We start from the raw sequence: 12607 nt of genomic DNA on the forward strand, positions 1-12607 counted from the left end.
CAGTTGGTTTGTGCTCAATAAACGTTGGACTCAGATTATTAAAGAATATCGTTATTTAGTTTGAAAACAAGCTGCCAAGTCTTAAGTGAACTATAAAATTCATATACATGCAAGCAAGTTGATTGCCCTACCAACAGTAGTGCTAGCACAGTTTTATCACCAAAGTATCCATGAGCTCACCCCCATCACGCCGTCCATTTACATTTTTTTAATCTGACTTCAGGAAGTATGGAAGCTTGCCCACGGAATGTTTTCACAATAGATTTTGAGTCAACTTCTACAAAAATACAATCCATTTGTGAATAAATATAAAGAAAGGCTTTATTAAATTAGGTTAATGTTGTCCTTTGTTTCGTAATTCAGGTGGCTTTAGTTTGAAAAGCACAGGGCCATAAATAATCAAAGAGTTTTACAATTGCAATGGGCCAATTTTTAAACATGTAGCAAATTTAAGAGTTCCCTTTGGTTTATTAAAAAAACTTTCAGCTGATCTGTATTAACAAAGAGAATACACAGAGTATAACATTTCTTGAAAACTGACATCAGATCCTGAAATGTAGGTTCTTTTATTTCTAAAACCATCATGTCATCTGTGAAGATGAGCCCTCATTAATTCAAAAAATCTTCCCAGTACCTAATAATATCACACACTTCTTGCCTCCAAATCTTTCATTTGACCATTCTTGCCAAATATTGCCATTCACCTGGTCCAGGGATTGAACAGAGCATTGAACATATCCAGTCTGTCCAGACTAGCCCATTGCTTTTTTTCTTTACTTTTATAACAAGCTGTGCCGAAGACATTGAATTATAACAACAGTCTCCGATTTCCAATAATACCCTGTTCAGCAGCAACTGTATACAGATAGAGGCATTGATAATGTTTGCTGCATTCTGCTTGGAAAATCATGTTGAAAATGTACAATACTACATGCCACTTTATTCCATTCCAATACTCTTCCCAATTAAGCAGTCCAAACATATTAGCATGGCATTGGAAAGGGAGATTGGTCTATAACACACCTGATTTATTTGATCTCCTCTATGGAAGATTTGATAATGTCTTCCCTCTTACACACAATATTCTTTCCAAAATATTAAGATTTATGAGAGAAATGCATCCCACATTTTAAGGGTTCACTTCTCCAAACTTGCTGGGAATTCTTTCATTAATTTAGACCTTCCCAGATAGTGTTTGTTGAATAGCATTAGTACCCTGCTCCCCCAAAGTAATGATAAGTCTTTTGCGCTCACTGAACTCTACCTGCCAAGAATAGAAAATCCCTCATTGTTGTGACCCTTATTCTGTACACAATGGGGGAAAGGTGGACAAGTCACAAGAATGCATTCATGTGAGCTTCCTTCACATGTCCTCATCGTGCAACCCACTCACTTCTATATTCTCTCCAGAAACCTTCTTCAAATACCTTGTTCAGTCTGTTTCACATTCATGTGATCTGAGCAACGTTGGTGGGGATGTGTCTGTTTCAGCATTTATTTTGAACTAAAATCGAAATCTTACGATTGTCAGTTGACACACAAGATGTGTGATTGTATTCATCATATTGATAAATTCATTAGCTTCACATTTATTGTTCAAAACATCAGTCTTTAAGCCTGCCCCAATGTATTTCGGACAAGGTCCTTCATCATGGTGACTAACATTCAATATGTTACACATTGCAATCTGTGAACAGAAACATAGATAGGGAAAATAAGGAAAACAATGCAGATAACCAGTAAGGCAAAACAAGCCTATATACATTATTTACTAGAGCTACAAGGGTGACCATAGTAGAAATCCCACCTGTCATACTTATGTGCTACTTGTCAGATAATGCTGAGAGTTCTAAACTAAGATTTTTTAAAGACCAAAGCAAATGTCCATAATCCCAAAAACAAGGGGGTGCATCGTAGTTAGCAGCAGGTTTCACAGTGCCAGGTTTATTGTAAATTACTACAGTAAACAATCCAACTCACTGATACTGATACTCCCAAGCATAAATATGGTTTGTAAGTCATTAATTCACTGTGGTACACTGTTACTGCAAGTGTGGTGAAGGACTCCAGAACTGAGTCCGCCAATAAACGGATGCCCAATGTCAAACACAGTGGGGCAGATTTATAATGACTGGCGCATCCCCAGGGATGCGCCAGTCATCCTGCGCCGCTGCTCCGCCACCCATGGTGTGCCACATTTACAATGCTGCGCACCATGGGGCAAAAACGGCACAGATGCGTGACGCATCTGTGCCGAAAAGGTGGCGCATTGCTGGAGCTGCGTCGCAAGCGCGACGCAGCTCCAGCAAGGCTCGGGGGTGCCCCATCTCCACAATGCTGTGTCAAGACCTACGCCTGCTTCAAGCAGGCGCAGGCTTTTGACGCAGCATTGTCCTGAAAGTGACTGAGTGAAATCTTATAGATTTCACTCAGCCACTTTTGCGAGGCGCACCTGCCCCGGAACGCCCACCCTGCGCCGGAACGCCTCCTGATGGCGCAGGGCTTTACAACGTGACGCATCTCCTAGATGCTTCACGTTGTAAATAGGGTGCATTGTTTGCGCCGCCGTTGCGTCAAATAAAGTGCCGCACCGGCGGCGCAAGGCCTTCATAATTCTGCCCCAGTATGTTTTTTGTACAGACTTGCCTAATGCGATAGTAGAATGTGTGCAAATGTTTTACGGCGCATCGAAAAACATGACAAACAAACCCAATTTCCTGACCTGAAAGCAGATAGGATAATTTCAAACTGATGGATTAAACCACTGGAGTCATATCCCATATCAGTTTTTCAAGGATGTCTTCTTTGGAAACTTTCCACTCCTCTCCTAACTTAGCCTTTACATTGGTAGAATCCCATCCTTGGTGTGATAATAATGAACCTATTCCAAATAAAGTTCTACTGCTGAAAGTTCATTTACATAGGGTCTAAGGTAACTTATCGCTGCATGCTTTCTGAAAATCAATACATTTTGTAAGGGGATAATTATTCATTACATGTGTGTCATAGCCAATATTTGAGAAAGATCTGCCCACCTCTTCTTTCATTAAATATACAGTCAATAACAGGAACAGAATGCACAATACCCACCCCATAATATATTTTATGGGCCAGGTCTTAATTTAGACATAGCTCTCCCTAGGAAACAGAATAGTGTGCATTGCATCTTGGAAGGTGCATATAATCAAAGTTTCAAACAGACTAACTAGGGTCCCTCTCTTACTCGTTGTTCCCTTTTCCACTGCTTCACCAGGCCTAAAGGTGTTTAATGGCTGTCTTGCCACTGAGTGGTCTAGTCTTTGTTCTCTATCTTTTTACCTCATTTGATATTATCTGAACCAATCAAGGCACTACAGTATACTTTAGAAAGGGTAATTCAGAAATAAGCATTCTGCTCATTGAGGGTTCAAACATAATTCATCTTGCCCAACTCATTTTACACCACCTGAGGGTTACATTTGGACTTCATCCAATTAGAAGTTTTATTGAGACTGGCTACCTCAGGAACTATGGGAAGGAGAAAACTAGATATCAAGTCTTCCACTTTTAGGCACTGAGAGCCAAGAAAGCATATGCCCTACATCAAGCTTGCAAGTTCTCGTCTAAAATTCTGAAAGAAATTTAAGACCCTTTTTTTCAAGCAGCATATAAACACCACCATGGGACCTGATGGTCAACTTTCCACCTCCTTCTTCACCAATTTCAATGATCCATTATTGTTCCCCTACTTGAGCCAACCCTGCATTTGTTATGCACAATGTCTCATTGCATGTCTGCTAGTTTCGTGCTATAAAAAGCTAATGCAACCATACATCATACATACTTTTCGGATAGATGCTTTGACAGTTGTTTATTCAAGTATTATGCAAGCAACTATCTTATGAATCTGGGCTTTTCATGGTGAAGTACTTTTCAAAAATAATGTAGCACATAGATTAAAAAGAAGGTAAAGGAGTAAAGGTAGGTAGAAAACAGGAGGCGGGAGCAAGAGTCAAATTGCTAATATGTATGATTGACAACATTGTGTGCCCTATATAATTGTATGTAAGCCAGCCACATTTTTAAAATTAAGGTCGAAGCCTGAAATGCATTCATGTAGGTAGGGAATTCAGCCAATCAAGATTTTTATATTGTAAACAAGCTAATTAGCTGATATCATAATTTCATCTACACACTGGGCCTGATTCACAGAACAAACTTAAGACAAAATCCTAAACTTACTACCATGTTGGTATTCACAGAAGGCACTTACTCATTTCGGTATTCTCAGAAGTTAGGAGTCCTAACTTTAGGACTCCTAAATGCCTTCTGTGAATACCGAAAGTCTTAATCCTAATTTTAAGACTTTCGGTATTCACAGAAGGCATTTAGGAGTCCTAAAGTTAGGACTACTAACTTCTGTGAATACCGAAACGAGTAAGTGCCTTCCGTGAATACCAAAATGAGTAAGTGCCTTCTGTGAATACCAAAATGGTAGTAAGTTTAGGATTTTGTCTTAAGTTAGTTCTGTGAATCGGGCCCACTGTTTTTAATAGTGGTATCCTTCAGTGAGAAAATATCAATAAAGAAAATGATGAATGTTCGGTTTGATATGCTGACCGAAGATCTGTAAGAATCTCTCAGAATTCTCATTCCAGGAATCAAGTGCTATTTTAGACCTAATAAAGTTATGAATTAAATTGTGTATTAGTTTGTGCCATGTCCAACAAACTTTGGGCTGATTCACAAAATACATTTTGTAGTACTATTTGGAGTACTACCATACTACTACAAAACTTATTACAAAGTGATTTTCACAAACTGCACTTTTGTAGTATCTTTAACTTATACTTTTGCAGTAAGTCCCTACTTCCATTATTTTCTATGTGAGGGTGTTGCAGTACCATGTGTTACGCTGGATGTACTATAAAAGGTTAAGTTTTTATAAAAGTGTAAGTTACTATAAAAGTGCAGATTGTGAATACAGAAAACTAGTAAACTTACTCAAAAGTGTAAAATTACTTTAAAAAGTAAGCTAGCTTTGTGAATCTGGCCCTCTGGCTTGACTTAAATAAAGGTCAACATTTTCTTGGACTTGGACGGATGATTGGTTTTGCATGCCATTGTTGTGTGTACAATTTTCTAAATACTGAGGCTTATAATGAGACAATTTGGTATTTAATATATATCACGGAAAACAGCCACTGGTTTGTAAGTCATTGCCCACAAATGTATCTCGAGATACATTGTGATCATCCCTACAATAGCCATACAATGATGCCATTGGCCTTTGTGCAAGTAATATAAATGTCCCTTTGACTGCTTTGGGCTAGTAAAACACAACAGGTATCTTACTTCAATGGACCATACAGGGCTCTGGGACCGGTGCACTGCACCTGCTCCTCCAATGGTAACTACACTCCTGTACTTCCATAGGTGTCTGTGGTATCTCTCTTTCAGTGCTTCCCTTTAGACAGCAAACTTCTCTTGCAGCTGGAGTTGTTCCCTTCTTTTGAAGGTAACTGCAGTGTTTTTGGTTAGAAATGAGTTTTTCAATAACTCACACAACCTGTGGCGGATGCCAACTTGTCTATATTTCATCCCATGTCTAACACTAATTAGGGGCTACATGTTATTCAACGTTTGAACTGTTTCAGCAAAGTTTTTCAATCTAGTTTCATAGCCCTTTCCGGAATAGCTATCATTGTATCCATATTATTATTATTATTATTATTATATTTATTTTTGTAGAGCGCGCAGCTACCCTGAGGTTTCCCGGCGCTAAGGACATAATGAGCGAAAATACAGAAGGAGACAGAGGGCTTAAGGGAAGATTATTGGTTAAACAACCATGTTTTTAAGTTCTTACGGAATTGGAGGTAGCATTCGTATGTGCGAAGCTGAATTGGGAGAGAATTCCAAAGAGAGGGGGCCAGGTAAGAAAAGGAACGTCCTCCCAGTCTTACTCGGTTGATCCTGGGTATCTGAAACTTATGTTGGCTGGAGGAGCGTAAGGTTCTTGGGGGGCAATATTGATGGACAAGGGTGCTCAGATAGGAAGGGGTTTTGCCTGCCTTAATTCTGTGCATGAAGCACAGAGCTTTAAATTTTGTGCAGTTTTCGATACGAAGCCAGTGAAGACTCCGAAGACCAGAGGAAGTTGGAGATTTTTTAGGTAGCTTGCATAGCAGCCTAACTGCTTCGTTTTGCACTGTTTGAAGTTTCCTTGTGACTTCTTTACAGGCTCCCAGATATAAGATGTTGCCGTAGTCCAATCTAGATGTAATTAGAGCTTGGACTACGGTTTTTAGTGTGTTCTGGGGGAGCATCCACCTGATTTTCTTGAGCCACTTGAGGATGGTGAAACAAGTGGCTGCCACTCTGACCGCTTGTTGTTTCATAGACATTTGGTCATCAAAAATGATGCCACGATTGCGAGCGGTTTTGGAGGGGGTGGGTGTGGGTCTCATCTGAGGTGGCCAGTGTTGGGGGCCCCATAGGGTAGTGTGTTTACCAAACAGAAGCAGTTCGGTCTTTCCTCCATTGAGTTTTAGTTTGTTATCATGCATCCATTTGGCAATGTTGTTAAGACCGGAGCAGAGGGAAGACGGGTTGGAATGTGCGTTAGCGAAGAGTGAATAAATGAGCTGGGTATCGTCAGCATATGAGTAGATCGTCAACCCAGATTTTTCGGCTAAAGTAGCAAGGGGACTGATGTACAAATTAAATAAGATGGGGTTGAGAGTCGAGCCTTGGGGAACCCCAAATAGTGAGTTATGAGGTTTTGAAGAGGATGTGGAAGAGAAGACTTGGAAGGTTCTATCGGTAAGGAAACTTTTTAGCCATGCCAGGGCAGGTCCGGTTAAGCCACAGGTTTGCAAGGTGTTAAGGAGGATGGTGTGGGACACCGTGTCAAATGCGGCACTGAGGTCGAGTAAGATGAGTGCCACGGTCTCCCCCTTGTCAACTTGCCGGCGTATAGTTTCGGAGACCCCTAAGAGGGTTGATTTGGTTGAGAAACCAGCCCTAAATCCTGACTGGGATGTGTGAAGGAGGTTATTAGTTTCTGTAAAGTGAGTAAGTTGGGTAACAATATGTTTTTCCAAAATTTTGGAGAATAGGGGTAGAAGCGAGATTGGGCGGAAGTTAGAGGGGTCATCTGGATCTGCGGTAGCTTTCTTCAATAGTGGTGATACCATGGCATGTTTCCATGCCTTAGGGACTTTGGCTTCTCTTAAGGAGGAATTAAGGAGTAATTAAGTAATTAATCCATAATAACATAAAGCATCAAAAGTGAGTGAGCAAACTTCATGAGAACAGTAGTGTGGTTTATAATTTCTAATGAAATCGAAAACAGTGACCAAATGATAGTTCCTGGCTGAATTTAGTGATTTATAGGGCACCTTTTACTGACAGATTAAACTAATGCATAATCAAGCAATAAGATATTCTTATTTTAAACTTAGTTCATGTAGTTAGATTTAATCAAACTTATGTTTATATTATTCTAGAACTTAAGTTTTGGTTTTGACTGTCATATTGTAGATGTTTTTTTATAAATCTATACAATAATATATTATTATAGCCATGCCATGTTAGCAGAAATGAAAGAAACAGCATGCAATACCTTGCACTTGTAACTCGATCTCTGAATGCATTCTTCCTTTGGACATAAAAGGAAACCACCTGAGATTAAGAAAAAAGAGTCAATTTGTATCTGTATCAATTACAGTGAGTAAACAATTATATGTTGTGAGCCATTAGCTAATCCATTCACATAATCCAATCAGCCATAAAATGTGTGTTTAATACACTTGCACAGGTTTCTTTTCAATGTCTTCAAAACAAAAGATTCTTAAACAAAAATAAGAATAAATAAGAACATACATAACCACATAGAAGAGCCTTGGCTACTCTTTACAGGGGGCAGTTAGATGGTTTGTGACGGGAATCACCTCGTCTGCCCTCCGAAAATATCCCTGGTCATCTCAGTCAATTATATTCAATGACTGGGGGTATGGCTCACAACAAGAACCTTCCTTGCTTGCAGATAGGATAGTGAACGAGCCAAGAGGTTATGTGGTTGGACTGCATGGTAGGGTACATCTGAAAACTAGGCCAAGCCAAACAAGGTTGGCGAGAAAGATCTGGCAGCTGTAGGTCAGAGGATAAGCTGGGCAGGCAGACTCACACTAGAGTCACGTCTGTGGGAATCAGAAATACTAAAAGACCTCTGGATATCTGAGACCTCCAAAAAGTGAAGCATTTTAGAGATCTACAAATTAGGGGACTAATGGGGTGTATCAAGACATCTGGAAAACTAAAACAGGAATATGAGCTAAAAGACATCCAGAAATACAAGTACCTCCAAGTGAAACATGCACTCACAATGTATACAGGCTTACTTCAAGACATACAAGACACATCTTCCAAAGAGTACAGGATGTTGGTGGTACCTCTCCAAAGGCATGCTATACCTCAGGTCTACAGAACTTTAACTACCATCAGTCAAGGGCCACTGGATAAACTCAAATTTAAATGGGAACATGATCTAAAGATGTCGAAAGAGGATGATTGGGCGGAGCCCTGTCGATATCTGAGAGAAGTCGCAATTAGGTCCGGTTTTCGACTGCTGCAGCTTAAAATATTATGCAGAGTTTGTACACTAGGTCCTATTACAAACAATAGGTTGAACAGAGAGTAGTAGATGCCTTCTGGGTTGTGGTCAGGAAACCACTAATATGATGGTAAAGTTTGAAAATAAGCACTAGGACTTTCATTGTAGTCCTGAGCTATCATTGGCCAAAGGTGCAGCATGAATGTTAGAATAAATCTTTTTGAAATGTTTTGAAGCCTGATTCAGCAATACTTATGATCCTGTAAAATGTCCTTTTGAGCCCATACTTCCAGTTGCATAAGGAGTGGAAATTGGACATGTCAAATGGGAGGCTAGCATGTAAATATTAAGTTTTAGAAATAAAAGTAACATTAACTTAACTCAGATTAGGAAAAAGTAAAAGCACAATACAGGAAAAATCCCAAATCAATTTAGAAAAAATAGAGAACATTTTTAATAAATGATTTGACACCTACTAGACAACAATCTCATCAGTAGAACCGGAGTTATGAATGTTTAAAGCTTTTGGTAAAAACCAGCACCCAAATGATCAAAGCACCAACCGTGGACATCTGGTTGCATGAAATCTGGTCAAATGCGAAAAATATGGCAGTCCGCGATGGAGTGTGGTTTGGATACAAGAAGTGGATTGGGCAGGGAGTGCTTACCTTCAGATTCATAAAATATTTCAGAGAAATATTTTCTGAGAAGGTAAAGTTCAGTGGGGGTAGGCTGCAGGAAGTGTCAGAGGAGGGAGCGTCATAATTGGATAGCCTTGGGTCAAAGCCGGAGTGAAGATTTCTACGTTTAGAATAGGGGCCTGATTACGATCTTGGTGGATGGGATACTCCATCACAAACATGACGATATCCCATCTAATGTATTACAAGCTCCATAGAATATAATGGAACTTGCAATACATTGGGTGGGATATCTGTCACATTGTAACAAAAAATCCCATCCACCAAAATCCTAATCAGGTCCTTAGCCAAAGACATTTCCACAATGCCTGATGCCCCTGCATGAAGGTCCACCAAAAAGGATTTGCTGCTGCAGAGAAGGACGTAGCGGTAGAAGCAGGGAAGTAAATCCAACCGGCAATGTACCTCGGGTGGAAACGCGTGCAGGTTGGTGCTAGTCTCCTCATGGTTCTCAGAGCATTTTGTAGGCAAAAATGTCCCCACTTTTGGATTTAAGTTATCTGAACACCTTTAGCACCACTTCCAATGGTCCAAAACTGGAGGCAGACTACTTGAAGGGTCAAGTTTCACCCAGGTGTGTGTTCAAGATAGAGGAAGCCTTTTGTTCCCCCCTGTGGCTTTGAACAGGAGGCCAGCAAACAAGCCCTTTTAAGTGACTCTAGAGGTCCTGGGACAGATGATGATCCAGTCCTTGAACCCAGGCAGAAGGCATCAGGGCAGCAGAGCCACAGGTCAGCTATCCAGCAGGGCAGAAGTCTTCCAGAGCAGAAGTTCAACACAGTAGCAGTCCTTCCAGCAGCACAGAAGTCCTTCTTCCTGGCAGAGTACCCACAGGTCAAGAATTTTACTAAAGCGTTGCAGTCTGAGGTCCTCTTTTTATACCCTGTGACCTGATTCTCTGAGGTGGAAGAATTTTTTAGACAGTGACTTTGAAATTCATGGAATTTCCTGCCTCCTCTGCCTCTGCTCCATGCTGGCTACAGTGACAATGTGAGGTTGTTAAGCCCTTTATGTAAAGGCAGAGTACAGGTTAAATAGTTGGAAGTAGGGCAGGGCTCAGATTTGCCTCCATCTTGTCAGAAGATGGCCCATTCAGCACACCTAATCCTTCTATTGTGTGACTGTCTGAGAGGAATTTACAAAAGCTAACTGACAGTTACACCCAGACATGTGACTCAAGACAGAATACAGGCACAAAAGGGTTAAGGGAAGAAAAAAGACAACTTTCTAAAAGTAACCAGAACAATTGATGGATGGAATGCTGAGCAATGTCAAACACACGCCCCCAGAACATCGCTCTGGGACTAAATCTAGTGGTTTTTTGCTCACCACGCCATCCCAGTTTGGACCTAACCATATGCAAATCAGTCTTGATCCTGCTCCCCCTGGGAACAGTCACGCCCAAACTGCCAAACCAGGTCCTCCCTGGACTGGAAAAAAGCATCATAGGATTGGTTTCACTTTATCACCACTCATCAGCCATGATAGCGTGAATCCAGTGGCATGGGGAGCATGGGACCCACATCTGGGAATCCCCGTCCCACCTAGGGCGACAAAATGCAAAAAGAACAATTCATGGACAGAATGCTGAAAAATGGCAAGCACTTATCCCCAATCATGCCATTCCAGTTTGAACCCAGCAATTTGCTTATCAGTCTTGACCCTGCTCTCCATAGGAGCAGTCCAACTCGAACTGCCAGGTCAGGACTTCCCCTGACCAGAAACAAGTATCCTAAGACCAGTTTTAGGGTACCACCCCTCAGCAGCCATTTAATAACCTCATCTATATGTAGGTGATACATCCCTCATTAAAGTCCATCAACAGTAATTACTTTACCTCATGATATTGCAGCAGGAATTAGGTCCCACAGGAAACCAGGTAGAATTAGGGGTTAAAGGCCTGCACTATTTTAGTGATCACTCATTAACTGACATTGTAATTTATTTCAAGGATTGAAGGGCTAATGGGCCCAGGTAATCTGCACTCCTGTGTATAAGTGGGTATATTTTTGAAGCTACTTGTCCTCAGCCACGGAAACCCCTTCCCCATGTATTTCATGACATGGAGGTGTGCAAGGACAAATAAGAATAATCTTAGTCTATTAGGAATGAAATCATTTTATTGAATCCAGTGTTAGTTGTGAAGGAAACTCTGAGTCTTTCAAGACAAAGCAAAAACAGAAAACAAAAGGTTTGCGGCACAGCCAACACGTGTTTTGCCCCCTATAATTGGCCTTTTTGCCTGGGGCTTCTTCAGAGCTGCCAAGTCAAATGTATTCAAATCCCATAATAAAAATTAACATGTATAGAGAAAACACAGACATACGGTACATCAAATGCAAATTTGTACTGGAAGAAAAGTTTGGCCATTAAGGGGAGGGGGGAAAAGGAAATGCGGAAATCATAATAATAAGTGATAGTTAAATAATGCATAAAAGCAGAATTCTGTATGTTACCAGGCAAGAAAATGGAAATAAAAGAATTTAGGATTAGCCCACAAGAAAACATTAGAGGGAAAAATGTAACTAAAACAGAAAAATTGAAAAGAAAAAGTTAAAAAAATTAAATTAAAGATATTGGAGAGAGGAAAACACTAGAAAGAAGAAAAGATTTTAATAGGGGAAAAAAATAATTAGAAAGGAAAAATTTGAGAGAGAAACAAAATTAAAAATTACAATGTAAAGGCGAATCCAAAACGGAATAACAACCAAAGGGGAAGGCAAAGTGTTACAAGGAAAATTGGAAAAAAGAGGAATAGTATTACAATTATTAAATCCAATCCTTTTAGAGGGCAGGACATATCATGAAATATTAGTTACCGAAGGGAAAGGGGAAGAAAAGAGATAGGAGTACAATAGATCCCATATGTTATCCCTTCATGGTAGAACAAACATCAAATAAAAGCCGACATATGCATTCGGTTATGTTGTAATTATGATGAGAACTGTGATCATGAATCCATATATGGAGGCAAAAAGGCACATAACAGAGTTTCCAAAACATTAGTATAAATGTCTTATGAAATTAACCGCATTATATAGATATATATTTATAAGTGGAGGACAAACTCTCATAAGTGGTATGAAGAAAACCATGCTTTCCGGAGACAAACTAAATTTGACTTAATAAAGTATGTATAGGGTCTCAATTCACTTTTGTGGTGCCTCAGAAAGTGTACTTTGTTAAAAAGGTTTTCCCATGGTGGCATGTTCCAAGAAAAGCATTTAAAACAGGTGGATGGGCATCCTAGTGATACTGGATCTAGAGAGCCACTAATGCAAGGCAGATTTTTTTAGTATTGATGTTTATC

The 12607-nt window shown here is 40.1% G+C and overlaps 1 protein-coding gene across 1 annotated transcript in view; it reads right to left on the bottom strand.

Annotated features, from left to right (window-relative positions):
* Positions 1-12607, bottom strand: part of RP1 (RP1 axonemal microtubule associated) — a 1491030-nt gene that overhangs the window by 563940 nt on the left and 914483 nt on the right. Inside the window, exon 24 of the mRNA XM_078686181.1 lies at positions 7607-7665. Coding sequence (XP_078542307.1) covers positions 7607-7665 — 59 coding nt within the window. The remainder of the gene's footprint in view (positions 1-7606; positions 7666-12607) is intronic.

This window comes from Lissotriton helveticus, chromosome 4_1, assembly GCF_964261635.1.
Source record: "Lissotriton helveticus chromosome 4_1, aLisHel1.1, whole genome shotgun sequence".
NCBI classification, from domain to species: Eukaryota; Metazoa; Chordata; class Amphibia; order Caudata; family Salamandridae; genus Lissotriton; species Lissotriton helveticus.